At 36.6% G+C, this 24,304-nt stretch overlaps 1 protein-coding gene across 4 annotated transcripts in view; it reads left to right on the top strand.

Annotated features, from left to right (window-relative positions):
- Positions 1-22,794, top strand: part of DMXL2 (Dmx like 2) — a 154,992-nt gene extending 132,198 nt beyond the window's left edge. For 2 of the 4 annotated variants that reach the window (XM_040492690.1, XM_040492689.1), the window contains exons 28-44: positions 1,033-1,281; positions 4,682-4,860; positions 7,304-7,434; positions 7,977-8,062; positions 8,463-8,664; positions 9,503-9,620; positions 12,827-12,889; positions 13,691-13,777; positions 13,860-13,981; positions 15,110-15,248; positions 15,920-15,980; positions 16,114-16,241; positions 16,748-16,825; positions 18,477-18,568; positions 19,219-19,271; positions 20,493-20,710; positions 21,383-22,794. In XM_040492690.1, the coding sequence (XP_040348624.1) occupies positions 1,033-1,281; positions 4,682-4,860; positions 7,304-7,434; positions 7,977-8,062; positions 8,463-8,664; positions 9,503-9,620; positions 12,827-12,889; positions 13,691-13,777; positions 13,860-13,981; positions 15,110-15,248; positions 15,920-15,980; positions 16,114-16,241; positions 16,748-16,825; positions 18,477-18,568; positions 19,219-19,271; positions 20,493-20,710; positions 21,383-21,592 (2,216 nt within the window). In that variant the 3' untranslated portion in view covers positions 21,593-22,794. The remainder of the gene's footprint in view (positions 1-1,032; positions 1,282-4,681; positions 4,861-7,303; positions 7,435-7,976; positions 8,063-8,462; positions 8,665-9,502; positions 9,621-12,826; positions 12,890-13,690; positions 13,778-13,859; positions 13,982-15,109; positions 15,249-15,919; positions 15,981-16,113; positions 16,242-16,747; positions 16,826-18,476; positions 18,569-19,218; positions 19,272-20,492; positions 20,711-21,382) is intronic. The other 2 variants (XM_040492692.1, XM_040492691.1) reach the window with 1 other exon arrangement.
- Positions 22,795-24,304: the final 1,510 nt, after the last annotated feature.

The following is a 24,304-nucleotide window of genomic DNA, read 5'->3' as shown; positions in this document are numbered from 1 at the left end:
TTCTCTACATGTTAACATTTTGCCATACCTGCTTTAGCATTCATCCTTCTCTTTCTCTCACTGTGTGTATTTACGTATTTTTTTTGAAGTATTTGGGAGCAAGTTGTATACATGATACCCTTTTACATCTAAATATATCATGAGTCTTTCCTAAAAACATTCTCTTACATAACTTTAGCACAGTATTCAAATTCAGCATCTTAACATTGTACAATATTGTTCTTCTCATCTGTAGATCTTTCAGAAATCTCTCCAGCTACCTCACTCGTGTCTTCCATGTGACATTTAGTTGTAATGTCTCATGAATCTCCTCTTAGAGTAGTTCTTAATTCTTTTTTTTTTTTTTTTTGTCTTTCATGATTGATACTTTTGCAGAGTAGTAGACAATTATTTTTTAGAATGTCCCTCAATTTGGGTTTTCCTAACCTTAGTATTAGATTCAGGTTGTATATGTTTGGCGTGGATGGATACCACAAAAAAGATACTGTGTGCCCTTAGATCAGACTGTCAAGAGGCATATGACGTCAGTTAGTTCCATAATTGGTGCTATTAACTCTGATCACCTGTTAAGGTAGTTGCTGCCAAATTTCACATTTGTTAAGCTAATATTTTTTCTTTGTAATCAATAAGTTTCTTTTGAAGAGGTAGTTTGAGACTGTGTAAAATATTATGCTTTCACCCACTAATTTTAGCATCCATTCTTGCCTGAATCAGATATTACTGTGGGGATTACTAGATGGTGATTTTTCTGATTTTATCATTCCTTTTACTTTTAGTTGAAATTGTACTATGAGGAAGAGCTTTCATTTCTCCCCTTTTTATTTATTTATTCACTCATTTATTATATCAGTATAAACTGTGGGCTTATTTTATTCCATAGATAATAATCCATTTCTGTCATTTATCTTGTTGCTCAAATTATGGATATATTACTTAATATGGATACATAATTTTGGTTAAGTTACAGATTTGGATTTTTTCTTCTGGAGCTTTTTGCTGATACACTTCTTATGATATTATCTACCCATACAGGTGTGAGCTCACTCATTAATCTCTTGAGTTCAGCTCAAGATGAAGACCAGCCAAAATTGAACATTTTGTTGTGTGAAGCTGTTGTTGCTGTTTACTTAAGTTTATTGATACATGCTCTTGCTACAAATTCCTCCAATGAATTGTTTCGACTTGCAGCCCACCCATTAAATAATCGGATGTGGGCTGCTGTTTTTGGAGGGGGTGTGAAGCTTGTTGTGAAACCTCAAAGACAAGCAGAAAATATTGCAGGTAAGATAAATTTGATACCAATTAATATATGTAAATGTAAATAATTTCCAGTGCAAAAGTAAAAGATTTTCTAATGTTACAAGAATTTTTATTTTGAAAATCAGTGATGTTTAAAATCTCATCACTTAGGTTAGAATAGTAAATAACTGAACTCATGTTCAAATAAAAATAAAGTTTCAGTTGAACATTTTTTGATAAACCAGGACAAATTTGAGGAGGATAAAAAAGAAATAGAGGACAGGTGAAAGTAAGTGAGGAGACTGTTAAAGAATGGAAAGGGAAAAGGATAGTTTTTAGAGAAAAAAGATTTAAATAAATCATCATAATCTTTACAGAGCATGAGAACAGTTGGCTTCATATTAGGTTCATGGTCATGTGCAAGATAGCTTTTCCAGCCATGCATATGGTTTTTAAAATTCCATTTTCTGCCTTTTTTTTTTTTTTTTTTGGTATTTTTTATCCCACTTTTAAAGATGGAAGGATATGTAAGGTATAGACTGATGATATAGGAAGAGTTTCCATCTTGGTGCTGAAACAGAAATCATGTTAATTCATCCTTGGAAATTATCCTACTACAGATGGGGAATCAATGGCACAAAGAGTGTAAATGGCACTGGCTCTCATCTGTGTCCTTACTGCCCAAGGTTGAATTAAATGAATAAGTTTCTGTGTACGTCAAAGTAGGGGAGGATGTCTTAGCCACTTTCATTGCTTTCACTCCCCCTTATGTGGGTGGGTGATTCTTCATCTTTATCTTGTTCCTACCTTGTTGTAGCCAACCTTAAATTTGAAAGTTTTCCCCTCAAATCACTTCTTTTGCTTTCTGAATTTTCTATTATTTTTTTTTCATGGTAATCCATTCATCAAGTCATCCATGCTTAAAACTTCTGAGTGCAGATTCATATTTGCATTCATTTAACACCTACTACGTGACAAAGCAGTGTTGTCGGCTTTGGGATGAATAACACAGACAACCCCTTACCTTCATGAAGCTCACATGTAGTGGAGGTTAGCACACAGTACACAAATTAACAAATAATAGTATTTCAGTTATGATAAGAACTATGATAAAAATAAAGCAGAGTTAAATGGAGAGTCATGAAGGAAAGGGTTTGGGAACAGTTTAGTTAGAATGGTCAGAAAACACATTTCTGATGAGAGCATGTGAGCAGAGTCCTAGAGAAGTCAGGGATCATACCATGCAGATATCTGGGGTCAGAGTCTTTCAGGCTCTGTAATTTCAGGCAATTACAGATGGTGAAGGGAGTACCAAGGTCATGAGGCATGAGGTAGGACTGAGTTTGGCCTTTTCCAGGAACTACAGAGGAGGCCAGAATGGCTGTTTTAGCTGGGGAAGTTTGGATGGAGATAGGGTAAGACAACCAGCTGGGAGCAAGGTCATTTAGGATGGTGAAAACTTCAGTAGTTATTATAAAGAAAGACAGGAAACTATTGGCAGGAGTGGCCTAGACGGATTTAGGTTTTTCAGCTCTAGCTGCTATGTGGAGAATAGACTATAGGACAAGAATAAAAGAAGGGGGCTATTGTAATGGTCCACTTAAAAGATAATTGTGGGTTACCATCAAGAATGAATGCATAAACAAAATGTGGTATATATATATGTGTGTGTATATATATACATATATATACACATACATACACACACATATACATACATACATACATACATACAGTGGAGTGTTAGTCATTAAAAAGGAACAAAGTACTGATACATGCCATACCAGCATAAAGCTCAAAACTATGCTAAGTGAAAGAAAGAAGCCAGACACAGAAGGTCATGTATTTTATTATTCCATTATATGAAATATCCAGAATAGGTAAACCCATAGAGACAGAAAGCAGATTTGTTGTCCAAGGGCTAGAGGGAGGGAAGAGTATGGAGTAACTGTGTAATGACTCTAGAGTTTACATTTGGGAATGAAATGGGATGAGAATGCTCTGGAACTAGATAGAGATGGTGGTGGCATAACATTGTGAATGTACTAAATGACACTGAATTGTACACTTAAAAATCTTTATTTTTACGTAAATTTTACTAAAAAAAGATAAATGTGGTTTTGCTGAGAGTGGTAGTTGTAGGGCGAAAAGTGGTTATATTCTGGCTATAATTTGATATTGCTGATGGATTTGTTGATGAATTGTGTGTGGGATATGATGGAAGAGGGAACAAGATAGAATTATCATTTCCTGTGACTAGTTTTAAGAGAGGAGCTGTTGACTTCTACTTTCTGGCCTTCCTCTAGTTAGTTCCTGAATCCTTTTGGTGTTACTTTTATGTGTTCCTCATATCTAACTCTTCTCAGTCTTTACTACCCACTGTACTCGTTCGCTCTTCTTACATCATCATCTTCCATCTTCTCTGTCATTGACCGAGCAATAGTACCTCACCCTGTGACTAACTTAAGAAGTGTTTGTGAGGATCACCATAGGATAAGCTCCCAGCTTCACATCCACAGCCTAGTGCCAGCCCAGCTCTGCTCTCTTCTTGTTATTCCCCTCCTCAGTCAACTGAAGTTGACTCCTTGTCATCCGGGGGAAAAAAGAAAGCAAGATTGCAAGCTGCCAAATAAAATGTATGTGTTTATTTAGGATCTTAGGGATTGCAGTCTGGGAGACACCGAGTCAACCAAAATCAAAAGCATGCTCTGGAGAGACAAAGGAAGCTAGAGTTTTTAAGGAGGAAAGAGGGAATTTACAGAAGTTGTTTTGAAGGAAATGTGATTGGTGCTGGTATAGCTACAGTTACATTCATCTATATGTGATTGGTTGCTAGGGCTGGTGTTAGGTGGAAAGTCCATTCATGTCCATTCTAAATGCAGCAGATGCCTCGGCTTTTAGTGGGGTTCAGCAACAATTACAGAGAATGTGAGACAGGAGATGTGCATAAGCACCACTTCCTCAATGTCCTCTTGGGTTCATTTTAAATAACCCTCTTAGCAGTGTTTACTCCATTATATTCCTCTGTTATCATCGTCATTCACCTAAACCTCTAGTTACTGGTTTCTCTTGTCCCTTCTTTTTTTTCACGTGGAGCTTTTCCCTTCTTTTTTAAAGGCATGCTTTACATCCTACAGCTTCAGTGAATCTTTCTTAAACAGCATGGCCAGAAATAATTACTCAAGCACTAATGAATATGTCATGTATTTAATGCATTTTAAATAGAATTACTTTAATCTTTGTTCTGAATAGCACACAGTCTGCTTCATGGCAAGATATTCTTTTATGCTCTATCCTCATGTGTGTCTCTGCCATGGTTCCTGGAAAACTAATGCAGATACAAGTAATTTAGTCTACACTAAAACGTGGCAGGAGTATGTTGAAAGGAAAGTTAACTTTAAGTCTAAGATAAATGCTGTTTTCTCCCTCTATCTTTATTCAGCACCTCCTGTTCCTTCCGAAGACATAGATAAACATCGTAGAAGATTTAACATGCGAATGCTCGTCCCTGGACGACCTGTAAAAGATGCTACCCCCCCACCAGTGCCTGCAGAGAGACCATCTTACAAAGAAAAATTTATTCCTCCTGAACTTAGTATGTGGGATTATTTTGTTGCAAAGGTAAGGGGTTTAAGGAATATAAGCTTTTATGTGGGTTTTTTTTTTTTTTATTCTTATGTGTGCATCACATAGGAATGGTGAGGCAGCCTCTGGGTGGAACAAGTATAGTTTAGATATTTAATTTGTCAAGTCCAGAAACTGAATATTCATTCAGGGATGATAAGATGATGATGGTCAGATACTTGATATGGATGGGACAAATGAAAATTGTATAGGATTTGGGTCTAAACCAGAAGTCAGTTTTATTAACATATAATCAGCATCCTTGTTTTCTAGTGACTGGAATACTTGTGTCTGCCATCTAGTTCCCTTTGTCTAATTATCAGTATTTCCTTTGGTCACCATGGAATTAGAGCAAGAGGAGATAAATGGATATTTGGGGGTTTCATCAGGCCAGAGTTCAGCCCCATGACATGTCTCTCTTTCTCCAAAGCAGATAGAACTCTGGGTATCAGAATACTCCCAGAGACTAGATCCATTATAGTTGCATTTCATACCATGTTCAGTACATGCTACTAGTACTTTCTTTCAGCGCTTTGCTTTTTCAGACTAATCACCTTCCTTCTATTAATGTTGCCCTCTTTACACATGCTAATGCTTTGGTCACCTTGCTGTATGTCCATATAGGAAATATATCTTTCATCATGCCACCTTCCATTTAAAAATTTTATTAGATCTCAGAGTTCTTGAGGTATTGATCCCACTTTTAAAAAGTCTTTCATGGTGAGTTCTGAAGATTTGCTTTTGTTATTGTAACCAGTTATTTTTCCTTTCCTCCCACTTTTGTTATCTTTGTCATAGATTAATTTCTTATACATATACTACTTTTGGACTGTATTTCCATTGATCAATATCTAGGCTGCACTTCTTTTAATTACTTGTTTTAATATCCACTACAAATGGTATCTTTCACCTTAAAAAGATTTCTCAGGGGCGCCTGGGTGGCGCAGTCGGTTAAGCGTCCGACTTCAGCCAGGTCACGATCTCGCGGTCCGTGAGTTCGAGCCCCGCGTCGGGCTCTGGGCTGATGGCTCAGAGCCTGGACCCTGTTTCTGATTCTGTGTCTCCCTCTCTCTCTGCTCCTCCCCCGTTCATGCTCTGTCTCTCTCTGTCCCCAAAAAATAAATAAACGTTAAAAAAAATTAAAAAAAAAAAAAAAAAGATTTCTCAGCTAATCTCGTCTATTTTTTCTTCCCTATGAACTTTGGAATCATCATAAAGCCTCAAAAAAGGAAAAGAAATACCCAGGGGGATTTTTATGGCAATTAACTTAAAACTTAAAAATTAATTTTAAAGCATTATAGTTTTTACATGTCTGAGTCTCCTTATATAGCTTTTAGAAAGCTTTTGTGCTTTCCTTCACTATAGCTGTCTGTTTTCATAAGGTTTTTCCTTTGATATTTTATGTTTTTCAGTGTGTCTTTTTTCTTTCAATTTGTCTAACTAGTTCTCTTGATATATAAGAAAAGGCTTGTTTTCTAATATTTCTGTGATATACTTTTTCTTAAGTATTTATTTGAGAGAGAGAGAGCCAGAGGGGAAGGGGGAGAGAGAGGGAGAATCCCAAGAAGGCTCCACGCTGTCAGCAGAGCCCCACACTGGGCTCAGTGTCACAAACATGAGATGACCTGAGCCAAAGTCAGGAGTCAGATGCTCAACCAGCTGACCCACCCAGGCACCCCTCTGTGACATATGTTTTACTATTTCTTTTAATTTACTTTTTGTTGAAGTATAGTTGACATACAGTGTTTCAGGTGTACAAACAGTGATTCAGCAATTCTATACATTACTCTGTACTAACCACAATAAGTGTATCTCTCAGCTGTCACCATGCAACATTATTGCAGTATTATTGACCCTATTCCCTATGCTGTATTTATCATCCCTGTGAACTATTTATTTTATAACTGGAACTTTGTACCTCTTAATCCTTTTTGCCTCTTTTGCCCATCTCCCTCTGCTCTGGAAACCACTAGTTCTCTGTATGATTTTGTTCCTGTTTTTTTGTTTATTTGTTTTGTTTTTTAGATTCTACATATAAGTGAATCATATGGTATTTGTTTTTTCTGACTCACTTCACTCAGCATAATACGCTCTAGGTCATCCATGTTGTCACAGATGGCGAGATCTCATTCTTTTTAATGGCTGAGTAATACTTCTCTGTGCATGTGCCACATCTTTATAGATTATCAATGGACACTTAGTTTGCTTCCATAACTTGTCTATTACAATTAATACTCTATAAGTATTTATATTGTATCTAGGTATTGAATTTTTTTTATTGAATCTGAGAGTTTTGACTAGTTTTCTTGACTTTCGTAGGCCTAGTATCATTTGTGAAAGGAAGTTTTTATTTAGACACCACTTAAAAATGTTCATTATTAAGTTAGGACAAAAATAACCTGATTATATATTTAAAATATAACTTTATCTTTTATTGCAGCCATTTCTCCCTTTGTCTGATAGTGGTGTTATATATGATTCTGATGAAAGCATTCATAGTGATGAAGAAGAAGATGATGCTTTTTTTTCAGATACACAAATACAGGAGCACCAAGATCCAAATTCCTATAGGTAACTTTCTCTCTCTCTCTCTCTCTCTCTCTCTCTTTTGTAAAAAAAAAAAATCCTGACGTTAGGAATTTTAAGTAATACTATCATGAATTTATTATACAAGAGCTGACTTACATTTTCAGGTTAGTAATTCTGTATCTTTGAGGTTAAATTTCTAGAGAGTAGAGTATTTCTTTCACATCTAGTGTCTAAGAATAGCTTACATGTAGAGTGGAAACACAAACATTTTCAGTTAGAAAATATATGTAATTTATTGATGTGACATTAGAACTTAGTATATGTTCATTGATATGCTATTAGATTGCGTGTGACTATAAATCTTTTTCCATAGGTGGTTTTCAGATATTATAAGTGTATTCCAATTGTACATTGTTAACATATTTTCTATTATATGACAAAGGTTTAAGTTGTTAGAAAAGAAACAACTTTTTTTCTGGATTGGAGATTGGGCTAAACAATTGACAGGAATCATTACTATGCTTCTCTCATGATGTTATTTTCAGTGAAGGAGAACTTTTTGTTTGTTTGTTTCCCTTGAACAGCTGGGCTCTTCTGCATTTGACAATGGTTAAGCTAGTACTTCACAACGTCAAGAATTTCTTTCCCATTGCTGGATTGGAATTCTCTGGTAGGTAATTAATGTTCTTAAATATATTAGCATCAAGTTTCTCTTCATAGAAATCTACATAAAAGAGCATTTGGTACTAAAAATTGGAGATTTGATGAGATCTTGTGTACTTTAGGCTCCAGTCTATGGTTTTAATTCATAGCAAGAACCACTGTTTACCCAGAGGGTTGAAAGAAAAAGCAGGAAATCAGACTGGAGAAGCTAGACATTTTCTTGCTCAATTTAGAGAGCTGGCCTTCTGTTTTGTTAAAAGCACTAAGAATTCAAATAGTATTAGATCAACATTTTCAGGTTTATTTGTATTTTCAGAGGTTTTGGCTCCAAAAATTTCAGTTTTTAAATATGTGGATGATGATCAACATTTTTATGAAAACAAGTTGGCATTTCTGTCCTCTTTTAGAATTGCCTGTAACATCACCATTAGGTATTGCTGTCATTAAAAACTTGGAGAACTGGGAACAGATATTGCAAGAGAAAATGGATCAGTTTGAAGGTCCACCACCTAACTATATCAACACTTACCCAACTGACCTTTCAGTAGGAGCCGGACCAGCTATTCTTCGAAATAAAGCAATGCTAGAACCTGAAAATACTCCATTCAAGTAAGGATGCTTATAATGCCCATGAAAATGTAGCCTGGTTTAACTTTTCTGGAAGGTAGTTTGGCAAAATATGCTTATATTATGTTTTTGTAAAAACATTCATAACTTTGAACCTACAGTTCTATTTCTAGCAATATATGTGAAGGAAAACATTAGAATAATCTGGATAGAAAACATTTTTCCCAGGATGACCAATAATTGAATAGATGTATTACTTTTGTAATCAGGAAAAAGCATTTATTATAGTTTTGCCATTTTAAGAATTCATACAGAAATATTTTGGGATAATAATCTACATATACAAACAAGGTGCTACTTACATTTTGGCAATAATTTAATGGTAGATATATTAAGGTTTTTTATTGATGTTTTGGTCTTCTACCTGCCCTCCTGTCTGTCCTTTGGATAAGCAGCATACTTTTGTGAGGCACCTGTCCTGTGATTAAGAGTATCACTGATAAACTTAAAAAAACAGGCTTTTTAGCTTTGGGGGGGGGGGTTAAAAATGAACTCTGTGACTTTATATTCATTGGTGATGTTATGTAACCAACAGAACCAACCTACAATATAATTTAAAAAGAGAATAATAGCTTCTTTTGACTCTCAGCTCAACCTATTCATTCAGAGAACCATGTAATTAGAGAATTAATTGCCAGATAAAGGAGTATTTTTAGAAGAACTAAAAATTAAAAGAAAAAAATTATAAAACTTTGCTGAACTTAATGATGTATCTTCTTTGCAGTAGATAATGGAGGTTTTTTTTTTTTTTTTAAGTTTCTGCAGATATGAAGCACATTTTCTACAGAATTAAATAAGATGTATTCCTTTTTTTTAATAGGTCCCGGGATTCTTCTGCACTTCCAGTCAAAAGACTCTGGCATTTCCTTGTGAAACAAGAAGTCCTTCAAGAGACATTTATTAGATATATCTTCACTAAGAAAAGAAAGCAGAGTGAGGTATTTTGGGAAAAAAAAATGTTTTGTAATTTTTGTTTAGTTTTAACTTTTTTAATGATTTACTTTTTGGTTGCAGCCTAATTATCTTTCATACATTATGGGTAATAGTTTACCTGACTACAGTGAATTTCTTCTATAAGATAAAATCTTAGACTTTTCATTTTATAACAGTGAGACAACATAGGTCCCTTGGTAAATCACGTATAACCAAGTGAAAGTTGGTACTTCTTTGCAAGGCTTTCCGTTGGGCTTTTACAAATAATAAGTATTGTGATGGATTATTTGGGTGATTTAATATATAAATGAGTGTACTCTCTGTTATGATTCTTTGAATATCATTTAACAGGAAATCTAACATAGCCCTTTAAAAGTATTTTGTTTATTTAGCATTTAGAAATGAACAGGATAAACTTTGGAAACAAATTCAGGATAATTTTTGTGAAAGAGTATAAACTACAGAAATATGAATATGTGATGAAGGAAGTTTGCTTTTACAAAGTGATGCAGAAGTTCGGCACTGCACAGTGATTTTTAAGCTGATTGTGAATTAGTAATTTAATGTCATACAGGGTTCAAGAAGAATCAGGAATTTGGGAGACTGGTACATTAGAACTTAAAAATATCTCTTATAAAAGAGGAGGGCACAGATCTGTTACACGAGCATATCAGTCCTTATGGCTACTTCATGAGATAATGGGCAGCGTAGAGAGTGTACAGAGTAGAGTGTCAGATTAGATTAAAGATTTGGCAAACAAAATCTATGAGAACAGAACAATGAATTATATTTCACTTAGAAAATTGAAAACTGAGAGGGACAGTTAATATGGCTCTGTTTTCCAAAGTAAAATAGAGAACCACATCTCCATTTGTTAGGGTTTGTTAGGGAAATCACAGATTTCATTCTCTTTCATTTAGTTGACTGTTGACAGTATTTCCTGTAGTGATGCTTTATCCAAATTTCATAAACTAAGAAATAGATTTAACATAAAAGATACCTGCTCAATTAGGACTCTGTTATTCACAGAAAGCCAGTATATTAAAGGATCAGTTTTTTGAGTGTTTAGTTCTTCTAATTATTAAATGTAATGATTCCTTGAAAATGGAATATGTTTAATTATTCAGAAGGTTTGTAGCATGGTTTGGTTGGATTGTCAGAGCCTCAAGAGTTGTGGGAAATGAGGTGTCTAGGTTGCTTGAACCCTTAGTCTTGTCTTCAGGATCTGTTCTCTTAGGTTTCCTTCTTCTGTAACTAAGCCTCTCCCTCCTTCTGCCCCTTAGTCTCTCCTTTATATCCCTCAGTCTCTGTGTGGTTGGTATCAGCAGCCCCATATACTGTGTGTTCTCTTCAGATTTTCTACAAGCAGAGGGTCTCCATGAACAGTGAGGTGAAATTTCTTAAAATGCTCTGTAAGCATTGGTTGGCTCCAAGGATGGGAAGTACATGTAGGAGTTTGGTTGGGAGGAAGAATTTTTATCATGTACCCTTTTGTACCTTTTGGATTTCAAATTATTGTGTGGAATTACTATCTTGTTCAGTGCTGTCCGATAGAACTTTCTGTGATAATGGAAATCTATATCTTTTGTATACAATAGTTATTAGGCACATACAGTTACTGAACACTTGAAATGTACCTAGTATGGGCGCCTGGGTGGCTCAGTTGGTTAGGCATCCAACTCTTGATTTTGGCTCAGGTCATGATCTCACAGTTTGTGCGTTCGAGCCCTGTGTTGGGGTCTACACTGACAGCATAGAGCCTTCTTGGGATTCTCTCTCTCTCTCTCTCTCTCTCTCTCTCTCTCTCCCCCCCCCCGCCGTCTTGCTCTCCTCTCCGTGCATGCTCTCTCTCTCTCAAAATAGGTAAATACGCTTAAAAAAAAAAAAGTAGCTAGTGTGATTTAATTTTGTTTAAATGGTCACATATGGTTAATGGCTACTGTTTTGAATAGCACAGATCTACTGAAAATTTGTTTTCAGTAAGGAAAAAATTGAAAAAAAGTGTTAAAGCTGTTAAGACAAAATAAAAACTGGTCACTAAGCTCAGAAATATGGAACATTTGTCAAATTATCCATTCAGTAAGAGTGGATTATCTTTTTAAATTATTAAGTAGGATTGCAGTACTCATAAATTTGGTAAATTCAGTGAATTGATTAATTAGTCAAATTGAAAAACATCCTAAAAATTCTAAAATGTTGGCTCATTTTAAAAAATTACTTAGAAAATTCTCCTGAGAAATGCTGAAATTTTAGGTATATTCAGAAGATATTTTTACTCATTGAATATGTTAAAGAAGAATATTCCACAAGACAGTTTTTGTGAAATCAGTAAATGTTGCAAAGTCCACTATTTATGATTAAAGGCAAACAGGTTGTTCAGCAGTTTGGCTTTTGTTGAGTTGGGCCTTGCACATAGTTACCTTTCTGTCATTGTTCCTCTGTAGCATCCCTAGGCAGTCGCTGAAGGCGTGCACAGAGAATTTGGCCCTTTTGGTTGAAAGTGAAGCAGTCACTTCAAGAGATATTAGGAGGGGTGTATTGCTATGATCAAACCTTCAGAGGTTTCCACAGAAGAGCAGAACTATTATTCTGACTGTAGCCATCCTTGATGACCCTGTCATCAACCAGGAGTAAGCTCTTTGTGTGATTTCTTTCCTGTGCGCCATTTTATCAAACATCTATTTACTTGTAAGGAGAAAATATCGTTTATAGTGAACAGCTGATGTGAATTTCAGTCCCTGACTACCCCTTCGTGGATATATTTCTTATGAGTAAGAGTGAAATAATTATCAGTACTTTGAATCTGTGTTCAGAAATAGTGTTAATTTGTATTTGAAATAAACCTCTGTAGGCTAGGAATCTGTGCAGTGCATTTTCTCATACAAGCAGGTTTTATTTTTTAGACACCGCAGTTTAAATTAGAGCTTTAAGTTACATAACTGGCATACAAATAACTAATTTTTATTTTGAGACAGCTTTTGTGTATGTGATAGGCACATTAATTTTGCCTGTTTTGCTTTGTATTGTGTTCATCTGATGACATCACATTTTACTTAGTTTTTCTTTCTTGATTTTGTGCTTTTAAAAGGGAAGTTTACAAATTACCATCTTTAAGTTATGGAGTGACCATTTCAGTTTGAAATTTTTCATTCTCTTTATAATTTCATTTCATGCATGTGTTTTGTGTTTGTGACGGTGTGGTGTTACTTAGTCTGTAGAAGAACGTGTGGAACAGGTCAGACAAAACTGCGTAGCAGAGGATTGCCACAGCAAGGTAGTGTTCCACGCTCTTGTATTTTTAGCTCATTCTTAAATTTCGAGGAGCTAACCTTCATCTCTAATACTAACCCGTTGGCTAGCCAGCTAATCGAAATACGCGTTGCTCCCATACATCTCAGTGGTGTAGGTTAGGAAACACTCCACCATGTCTGACTTGCTCTTCCTAAGCATTGGTTCTTCTCTTTCCTTCTTCCTGTTCCATCTTCACTTCTGTCCCCTTTTCCAGCCTGTTCTTAAACACCTGGTTATCTTATCTTTCCTCCTTGATCCTGCATCTTCTTTCCTTCTGTCACCTTTGACCCTAAGCCAGTGCACCTTCCTCTCATCAGTCTCCTTCATCCCTTTCTAACTGTTCTTCCCAACTTTTCCTTCTTCCTGTCTTATTACTCTCTTTTAAAATGTTTAATTTCTTACGTGACTTGTTTGTCTTACTGTCTTTTTCTTCCACCCTGTGCCTCTTACTGCATACAAATTTTTACTGCAGTGTCCGCACACTTTTGGAAGAGATGCACCCGGCACGTTGCTGTTACAAATACTAATAAAAACTTACTAGTTATCTTTCATGACAGTTAGTATCCTGTCATCATAATGGAAATCTTTATAGTCAGGATGATTACAGGGCATCAGAATTTAAGCTAATTCCAAAGTTAATTCTCAACATACTAAAATTACTGGTACCTTTTTTCTTGCTTCTGCTGCTGCTACACTTTCTTCTTATCCTTCTTTTAATTCTGTGGAATGTGTGTGTGTCTCGCATGGAGCTACACAACAACTAACTGCCGGTAACATTTTGCAGGTTGAAGCTGATCTGGGCTATCCAGGTGGAAAGGCGAAAATCATTCATAAGGAATCAGATATGATCATGGCATTTTCCATTAATAAGGTAAAAGCTTTAGTCATTGTAAAGATTGTGCCATTATTTTAGTGAAGTCACTTAAATTATTGACTCTGCCTTTGCTTTATAGGCAAACTGTAACGAAATTGTCTTGGCTTCAACACATGATGTACAAGAACTTGATGTTACTTCTCTGCTGGCCTGTCAGTCGTATATATGGATTGGAGAAGAATATGACAGAGAATCCAAAAGGTTAGTCTGCCTTGTGTAGTCCATTTTAAACATAGTATTCTTAAAAAAGAACCCATTAAATGGTTATACAGATTTGAATTATCTCGAAAAGTATATATATCTCTTTATTTGGGTAGGAAACCAATATAATTGGTTTAGGTGCCAATGAAAGGCTCTTTTTAAATCAGTGAACAAATTACTCATACTTCTGCCATTCCACACGGAACTATTCATAGTGTTTGACTCAGAATAATCCCCAACACCAAAGCCTAATGCCAATAACTACAACATTGACATTTAACCCTAACAAAGAAATGTCAGGAATTACACAGTATTCAGCGAATTCAGTTGGTTTGGATAATTAAAACAAAAAGCAGAATATACCAATATGTTAGTAAGACTGATTGATAGGTCACATTTAGTGGTAAATTTCATCATTCCTTCTTGATTATCACCTTACAGGCATACCTTTTTTACAGATGAAGATGTAGACAAGTTCATTTTTCAGTAACGCTGTGGATACTGCACCAAGAGTGTTTTGCAACACTTTCCTATTTTGGGGTTTCTCCTCCACATTCGCCCTCCCTCTTGCTTTTCTCCACACTCTTGGACATTTTATGTGTTTGGGAATGGTGCCATCATCACCTCTCTCCTTGTTCTGTAGGGTTCTGTTTTCTTAGGATATAATATTACTAGGTCTCAGTATCATACTGTCAGAGTTGATGTAACCATGTAATATGATATAGTCCATCATAAAAATTACTGTAACATTTTTATGTGATGATTACCAGTACTTGAAGAAGCCTTTAAACTCAGATTTCTTTAAAATGTATGAGTTTGATACATGGGATATCTGTATTTGAAGAGACCTTATAATCTTTTTCTATACATGATAAAAATAATATTTGTGTTAAATTCTTCAGAGAAAACATTTGTTCCATCTTGTGTGCAGTAAAATATTTTGTCTCAAGGGGAAAAGTTAACGGATACTAAAATTGCCTCTGATTAGAAACTATATCTAAGTTTTCCTTATGGATATTTATTCATTTTTTAAAAAGTAAAGACTGTCCTGTGGATACATAAGAAGCTGTGCAATTGGAATGTGTGTTAAGAGAACACTTCGTAGTAACACACGCATGTTGTTCACAGTTCAGATGATATTGATTACCGTGGTTCCACTACAACTCTTTACCAGCCCAGTGCCACGTCCTATTCAGCAAGTCAGGTGCACCCACCTTCCTCTCTGCCGTGGCTGGGCAGTGGGCAGACGAGCACGGGAGCTAGTGTGGTATGTTACTTACGATTCAGTGTGGTTTCTGGGTGTGGACTCACTCCAGAATAAGTGGAAGTCACTCTGACTCAGGAACGATCCTCAAGATGAGGGCAATGACTAGTTAGCACCCCATAACTAATAATGTTAGTTAGCTAACATACTGTGACTTTCTGTCAGGAGCATGCTTTTCCTCACAACAACCCTAGGTGGTAGGTGACAGTATTATCTCCCATTGTATAGATGGGCAAACTGAGAGGTGCAAAGTGGTAAAGCATAGACAAAGAGGAGTTGTGTCTACTCTATTTGAAAAATGCATCTATAACATTGTTGTTAGTCACTGTGGTTGAAGGGATCCCATTCGCATGTTCTATTCTGACGAGTCTGGAGAGTCTGGAGAGACTCCTGATTGTCATCAGGGAGAGCACTTGGAGGAGAGTTCCCTTTATTGTAGATGAAGCCGCTTGGTACCCACATGGTCCCTACGGGCCAGGGCTGTGCCAGTACGTGACTGCTGCTGCAGCCTTCAGACAGGTATCATGTGTTCAGTGGTTCAGAACACCCACAACAGGGTATATGTTAGTAATATTCCAGTTGTAAGAGAATAAAGGTTATGAGAATTAGAGTTGGCCTTCCCCCTCTCTTCTGCAGTGCACTAAATGAATTTGGTTTTTTATCTTCTTTTAAAGCTTATGAAAAGGAATCTCCATAACGTTAAGAGAATGACGTCCCACCCAGTCCATCAGTACTGTAAGTATTTTATTTATGATCCAAAGGATTATAAATGGCCTCTGTCATTTTGAAGTTCATTTATAGAATGGAAAATATTGGAACTCTTTAGCTTTTTCATTTTTTATCTTCTGCTTTTCCTTTTGTGTTTTAGATCTTACAGGTGCTCAGGATGGCAGTGTACGAATGTTTGAATGGACACGACCTCAGCAACTTGTCTGTTTCCGCCAAGCTGGCAATGCAAGAGTTACCAGATTATATTTTAATTCACAAGGCAACAAGGTTGGTTTGGGGGTGGGGTGGGGGTGACTGCACACTTCATCTGAAAAAGGTATTTATGAGGAGATGTTTAGTAAAACTACATCTAAAAACCAATTCAGTGACGCCGGGTTTAAGCTAGGCAGATGGTTTATTGGTGTCTGTTTATATGCCCCCTTGGCTCCCAGTAAAGCACAGATCTTCAGGTTGTTTTATGGATCAATCATCTACCTATAGATATTAAATACTCTGTGAAGGTAAAGAACTCTATTTCTGTTGAGTGTGTTGGTGGTACGTAATAAAAGCACCTGAAATCTTCCAGTTTCTTACTAAAGGAAAACAAAAAAATAGGTATGGAAGAGCACTTAAAAGGTTTCAGGGTATTTTTAGTGCTTAGCTTTCCTGGGACCTACACTATAGAAATAGGTGCAGGCAGAATGTTAAGTGAGATTTCAGTGACTCTCAATCAATGATTTTGCCTTCGATATGGTTATAAGAAGCTGTGTTTAATATTTGTGCCATTCTTACAGTGTGGTGTTGCAGATGGAGAGGGTTTTCTGAGTATCTGGCAAGTAAACCAAACTGCATCAAATCCTAAACCTTACATGGTAAGTATCACTCAGTATTCCCAGAGCACGTCCAGAAGCTGCTTATTTATCAAGTGTCTGTTTAAGACACTAAATCTCATTGGAGATTCACTCATTGGATCTGTTGAAAAAGGGACACCTCTGCCCAGCAGCACAGCACCCATTATTTGCCCTAGTTTTAGACCTAAATGACTAAAAAGCAAAAAAGCTTCCTTTTCAGAACTTGAAGGATGACCACTGTATTTGAAAATGTTGAGAGGCTTCCCTATAAGTGTTTCTACTTTTTTGAAAACTCTTAACTTCTTGATAGATTTAAAAAAAAAAATTTTAAGTGTTTATTTTTGAGAGAGAGAGAGCGAGCACAAGTGGAAAAGGGGCAGAGAGAGGGAGACGCAGAATCCGAAGCAGGATCCAGGCTCTGGGCTGTCAGCACAGAGCCCAGCGCAGAGCTCGAACCCACGAACTGTGAGATCATGACCTGAGCCAAAGTTGGACACCCCACCGACTGAGCCACCCAGGCACACCCTTTCTTGATATATTTTTAATATAGTACCTAAAGTGAATCACTACCCAATTCTGATAGGTTTCATGTATTCTAGTTTGCTCCAGAATTTTTCTTACTACATTATAAATTAACCAATCCCAATGGGCCACTTCACTCATTAATCCAAATCATATTAAAACATTTGATGATGTAGATAAGCCTATCTTCACTTGGTGGGGGCTCAGTTGGGGTAGGAAGGCTGGAGGGTAATGCTATCCTGCACAGAACTTCTTCTGCACAACTTCATATATGTTAATTTTCTTTTCTAGACTATATATGTGTGTTCTTAATTATGTATATGAGACAAGATATTTCTCTTAAATTAGTGCCCTGTAGACTGTCATAAAGTTTTTACAGAACGAAAGTGTTCCTGAATCTGTCCTCTTACCTTCACTCACATCTATATCATGATCATTCCAAACAGAAGAATGTTTTTTAAAATACCTGGACACCCTCCTGAGTCTTCACCTCCAGGTTTCTATTCATTCACCTGATCCAACAAGAAAAGTCATGCCTTGGCTCAGTAAATGGTTTCCCACATACTGGAACATCCTTAAGAGCGGTTTTGGGCAGCCTTAAGGCTATTGATTATTTGCAGGACATTTGACCTTGTTTTTATTACTGCTAAAATCTTCACAGGGAAGGGAAGATGAGGGCAGGGAGCACAGAGATGGTAAGGAAGATGGATGCTTGCATTTAAGTTATGAAGTTAATTTGACTTGAGTTCCTCACAGTGTAGTGTAAGACTAGATGGGCAGGTGGGAGTGTCCCTCTTTGGGCTATTGTTGTTTATTATGATTTATATTATTATGTAAAGTTTATTAAATGTATTTGAGATCATTAGCAAAAATTGTTAAATGGCTTGGTTAAGTTCATCCTATTACTTTGTTAGATAATCTATAAAAACAACCTTTACTTGCATATTATTACCAACTCTTCCAGTTTTAAAGTATCACTGGATATTAGTTAAGAATACGCCAATAATAGCTAATCTGCTTATCACTTTATTCTAGATTTTTAAAACCTGTTCTTTGCGCATGCATATACTGCTAGCAAAACTCTGTGTTTGTGCTGTACCAGATTTTACTGGATTTTTAGGTAACATCATTTGCACTTTATTTTTCATAGAATTGGCAGTGCCACAGTAAAGCCACAAGCGACTTTGCATTTATTACCTCTTCAAGTCTAGTTGCCACATCTGGACAGTCCAATGATAACAGGTAGGTTGACAGAAGCATAAATAATCACATTTTTGAGCAGAAAGGTATTCTTGCTACCAAGTATGGATTTTTTTAACTTAGGAGTTTTTGCACCTCTGGATAAAAAACTTGGTTACATAATTCTTAGTAGTTTTCCTTACCAAAAAGAGAAAAACAATGTAGGTTATCAACAAGTATATGTAATTATGTTAAAGTTTTTTGTTTTTGTTTTTTTTTTTGCGCTATTGTCAGCTTCTTGAGACACTGTAGCCACCATACTCTGTACTTTTTTTGACCTGACATCATGTTCATTGGTGATACTTCCATGAGTAAACACCTCATTTCCCTGTGGTGGTTACCCCTGGGGGTACAGAAGCATCCCCTCTCCTCAGGAAATCATGTCTCCATTTCCCTGGAGTGGTAATGGAAAAGAGATGGGCTTGAGGGATGAGATGGCAGAGACAGGTGGGGCCTTGTGAGACACAACTGTGTGGTTTGAACAGGATAAACTCTTACAAGAGCTACATCCCCAGCTTTTATCCTGATGCTACTTGAGAATCATTGCTTTATAAATCCGAGTGAAAAAAAAGATAGTAAGATGCAATACGTAAAAATATTTGACTTGAAGACAATAACAAAAAACACCTCAAAAATTGTTTTCTCTCTATAAGAAATGTATGCCTCTGGGACACATTGGTATCACCTGGAAACAGCCTCATTCATGGTAAGTGAGTTAAGATCTATGATTTTTAATACCCTATGAAGGAATGCTTTCCTGGTTTTATTGTAGCCAGTGAGCGTTTATTCAAGGATGTAAATGAGTGGCTATCTTGCTGAGGTAAAGATCCAACTAGCATAGAATAGCGTTCATTTTTTTTACATTTCAAAATATGAAGATTGGTTCTGCTAACGAGGCTTTTTAAGAATTAGTTGCAAAGTATTTGAGCTCAATAGAAAGGAGATATGCTAAAGAATTACCTAACAATAAAGTAAGAACAAGAAATATAAACAGTGCTATTTAAATATTCCTTTGGGGTGCCTGGGTGGTTCAGTCAATTAAGCATCCAACTCTTGAGTTCAGCTCAGGTCATGACCTCAGGGTCATAAGATGGAGCCCTGCATTGGGCTTCATGCTGAGTGTGGAGCCTGCTTGGGACTCTGTCTCTCCCTCTTTCTCTCTGCCCTTTCCTCACTCTCTTTCAAGATAAATAAGCATTTAAAAAGTTTTTTTAATACTATTTCTTTTAAGGCAGTTTTTCCGATTGGAAAAGATACCCTTTTCTTTCTGTTGAAAGAAGGCTCCATGCTCCAATACATTTGGGTTAAACAAAGCTAGATGGGTTCTTTTACAGAAAGATTTCTCAGTCTTGTATTATACATACTGATACACATTCTGAAAATATAGTTATTTCTCAGTTTTGATGGCATTTTTTTCTGTGAATAATTAATAGCTCTTAAAGATTTGCCCCATATTGGTAGAAGGCTTTAGTTACATTAAAATGCAGAGAATGCTGGGAAAGGTAACTCTTTCCCTATAGCTGGTCATTTTCACACTGCTGTAGTTGAGTTTGTTACTTGCCATACAAGCTGTATGGGCAGGAACTAGGATAGTGTAAATACTCATTGTGGTGGGGATTAACGTGGTGGCTGAGTGTGTCATTGGGAAGCTTGGTCTCCTCTGCACTTTGGCTGCTATAGGCTTCTTACAAGGCAGCATAACTTAGTGTGGGCTTAAGGTTTAAGCTTCCTGCAGGTGTTTTCATATTGAGATTATGGGTAAGGATGTTTTTTCTGTCAGTGCTTGGAATCTTTTTTTTAATATTTGGATCATGATTACACAAATTGAAATTAAAAATTGGTAGTTTCTGTATTATTTAAATGTGCATTCAAACATTACCAGAATTGCAAGATTATTTGGGAAAGACTCAGTATTTTTCTTCTTCAGGTTTCACATGCCATGATCACGGTGCCACCGTACTTCAGTATGCACCAAAACAGCAGCTCCTCATCTCCGGTGGTCGGAAAGGCTATGTCTGCATTTTTGACATCAGGCAAAGACAGCTACTTCACACATTCCAGGCGCATGACTCCGCTATTAAGGCTCTGGCCCTGGCTCCCTGTGAGGAGTATTTCACTACAGGCTCAGCAGAAGGGAACATAAAGGTGAGTCAGTATAAAGAGCTGGAACATGCTAAGTGTTCTCTGTATCTGCTGTGAAGACTGGGGAAAAAATGACCCCACTGCACTCTTTGAAATGTGGGCGTAAAGTAAGGCTTTGTGAGATAGTGAAGGCCTCTTGACACCCTTCCTCCCTTAGTACTATGTGGTTCTTTCTAGCTTAAGAAGCTTTAAAGAACTCTGTTTTGAATTAAGAGTTGTTAGTACATAGCATTTTTTGTAACATTATTTTGGCTCCTCAGGACCTCCTGTCTCCCCTCTTCTGCCTCCTAGTACCTTACTGTGTTGTGTATAGTCGAGGTGAGGTTTCTGAAAAGGGAGATGGTAAGGTTCTACTTATAATGCCCCAGGACTTCCCTTGACATTAGCAATGTATCTAATTCGCTTAAATATTTAATTGAATTAGAGATGGAGGTATATGTGGTTAATATGAAACTATAAGAGGATGTGAAGAAGAGACAGTGAAATGTAACAGTAGTAAGTGAATCACGTGAATGGCATCAATCAGGTAAGCCTTTAGGAAGGTGGGGTGGGGGGTGGGTACTGGGAAGTTGGGCCAGTTCAGGGCAATAGAAATGAAGGGCATGTTTCTGCTTTTGGTCTCTTTCTGTTTTTTTAAAGACTTACACTTTGTGTTTTCACTTTCTTCTCAACTAGGTTTGGAGATTGACAGGCCATGGCCTGATTCATTCATTCAAAAATGAGCATGCGAAACAGTCCATATTCAGAAACCTTGGGGCTGGGGTCATGCAGATTGACATCATCCCTGGCAACCGGATCTTCTCCTGTGGGGCAGATGGCACGCTCAAAACAAGGGTTTTGCCCAATGCTTTTAACATCCCTAACAGAATTCTTGACATTCTATAGACTTAAAGATTGGGGCTTTATTTTTATAAACACTTCAGTTAAAAAATACTCTAGTAATTAATAGGCATTTCTGCTTTCCAAGCAGCTGTTAACACCTTGAAAACAATACAGAGAATCTCTGTAGAATTGGGAACTGTTCAAGCTGAGTGTTGCCCATACAGGTTGGTAGAATGACTGTGCATGTACCTTGTCATCATGCTGACATACTTAAAAACAAAAAACCTAGTGTTGTACGAAGGGTAGCTATTCTTTACAGCATTTAGCAAACCTGATTCAGAAAACATCTGAGGTTACAAGTTAGCATATTAGTAATTTACAACAACAGGAAGGACCTTCATACCAAATTGAGGAAGGAAATGTTGCTGATTCAGGTTTTCCTTTCTTGTCTTCCCACTGATGGAAGCATGCCTGCAGCTCCTGCGTTGAATGAAGGATAGTCACAAGGTGTTAGAAAGTCTAGATCACCAGAAACACTTTCTGAGCTGTGGAGCAGTGTGCAGTGACTAGTTCTCTGCTGGGAGAGGTCATTTCCATTCTTTACTGCTGATTATTTTTCCTGTTAGTGTTTATACTGAGCTAGTACTGTAACTTGCAAATGAGTGCAAATTTAAATGCAATGTTTTCCTCACAATTTGCACACTCACATTTTTTGGACTGCTCGTTTTTCTATTTAAATATTTGCCTTCATGTTAGGAATGTAATACTTGTGACCATGACATATTTGTAGTTGACCTAACATACCAGTTTAGTACTTTTTCTTTCAGGGTTAAAACCCCACAACATTTAAGGCTATGTTGAAACTACACCAATAGAGCATTTCATATCATAATTTGAATGAATGTTAGGCTTTTTGTGGCCAGTTAATAGTTGATGAGATTGGTGATATTATTTATTACCACAGCCTATTGTATAAACTATGCAGAGTTAAATATTATTTGCTTATAAATTATTAGCCAGTGTCCTATTTTGTTGTACCTCCTTGGTTATGACCAAAAAATGTTCTTGAGATACTGAAACCAATGTCTGTGTGTTTAAATGTTTACCAGCAAATTGTCTCATCATGTTAATGAGAATGTTAAATGCCTGTGTGATAAATAGTAAAATTTAATGGCATAAAAGCACCTTTCTCTGAAGGCGATGTGATGTTCAGGCCGTGAAATACATATGTAAAAGAAAAATAAATGTTATTTGTTAGAGTTTTACCTTAGTTTGGTCTGGAATTCTTTAATATTTTTAACTACTTGAGATCATTTTAAATTTGATCAAATATTTCAATAGAGTTTGTAAGCTACTAGGCAGTTCATTTATGCACAGATATTTACTGAGTACTTTCTAGATCAGAAGCCATTCTAGGAAATGGGACACACCCATGAGCCAGATGGCACTCAGCAATGGCATTTAGTGGGGTAAGAACTAACTTCACTGTACCTTCTCTCATTTATTGAATTACATGCGGAGTTTGGTGAGGACACTGGTGAAGGAGCCAAGTCAGGAGCAGTGCTGTGTGGAGAAGGTGGACGTCTGAGTACACAGGAACGCAAATTGGGCAGAAACCGCACATCTATACATACGCTTCCCACAATTTAGTACCCAGTAACCTGAGCATGTTGCATCCCCTCCATTTTTGTCTGTTCTAACATAGGACCAGCTGATTCAGTCAGTCTGAACTGAGATTCAGACTTCTCAGTGGCTGCCACTATTTGCTGGAAAGACTAACCTTTCTCTACTGAATTGTCAAAGGTTAGTTGACTGCATTTTGTAGACCCACTTCTGGACTCTGTCCTACTGATCTATTTGTCTCTTCTTTTGCCAGTACCATACTGTCTTGATTAACTTTATAGTAAATCTTGAAGCATTTTCTGCACCTATTGATTTTTCTTCTTTAGCCTATTGATAGGGTAGATTACATTAATTGATTTTTGAATATTGAACCGGTTTTACAAAACTGGAGTTAATCTCAATCATGGTTTCTAATTCTTTATATGCGTTTCTGTATCCAGAAACGCATATAAAGAGAGTGAAGATAAACAAATGGAAAGCTAGTCTGTGCTCATGGATTGGAAGGACAAATATTATTAAAATGCTCATACTGCTCAAAGCAATCTACAGATTCAGTGCAATTCTTATCAAAATACCAATAGTATTTTTCAAAGAACTAGAAGAAATAATTATAAAATTTGTTTGGAACCACACACACACATACACACACGCACACCCAAATAGCTAAAGAAGTCTTGAAAAAGAAGAGCAAAGCTGGAGGTATCATAATTCCAGATTTCAAGATATACCAGAGAGCTATAGCAAACCAGTGTGGTACTGACACAAAAAAAGATGCATATACTGTTGGAACAGAATAGAGAGCACAGAAATAAATCCATGAGTATTTGGTTAAGTAACCTATGACAAAGGCGATAACAATATGCAACGCAAAGATAGTCTTTTCAACAAATGTGTTGGGAAAACTTGACAGCCACTGCAAAATAATGAAACTGGATCACTTTCTTACACTATACATAAAAATAAGCTTGAAAGGGATTAAAGATGTAAATGTGAGACCTGAATACTCTAGAAGAGAGCATAGGAAGTAGTTTCTCTGACATTGGACATAGTAACATTTTTCTAGATCGTTCTCCAGAGGTGGGGGACACAAAAGCAAAAATAAACTACTGGGACCTCATCAAAATAAAAAGCTGCTGTACAGCAAAGGAAATG

The sequence above is a fragment of the Herpailurus yagouaroundi genome, unplaced genomic scaffold, assembly GCF_014898765.1.
Source record: "Herpailurus yagouaroundi ecotype Mexico unplaced genomic scaffold, PumYag 184, whole genome shotgun sequence".
NCBI classification, from domain to species: domain Eukaryota; kingdom Metazoa; phylum Chordata; class Mammalia; order Carnivora; family Felidae; genus Herpailurus; species Herpailurus yagouaroundi.
Note: the sequence above shows the minus strand (reverse complement) of the source record. Positions and strands in the feature narration are given on the sequence as shown.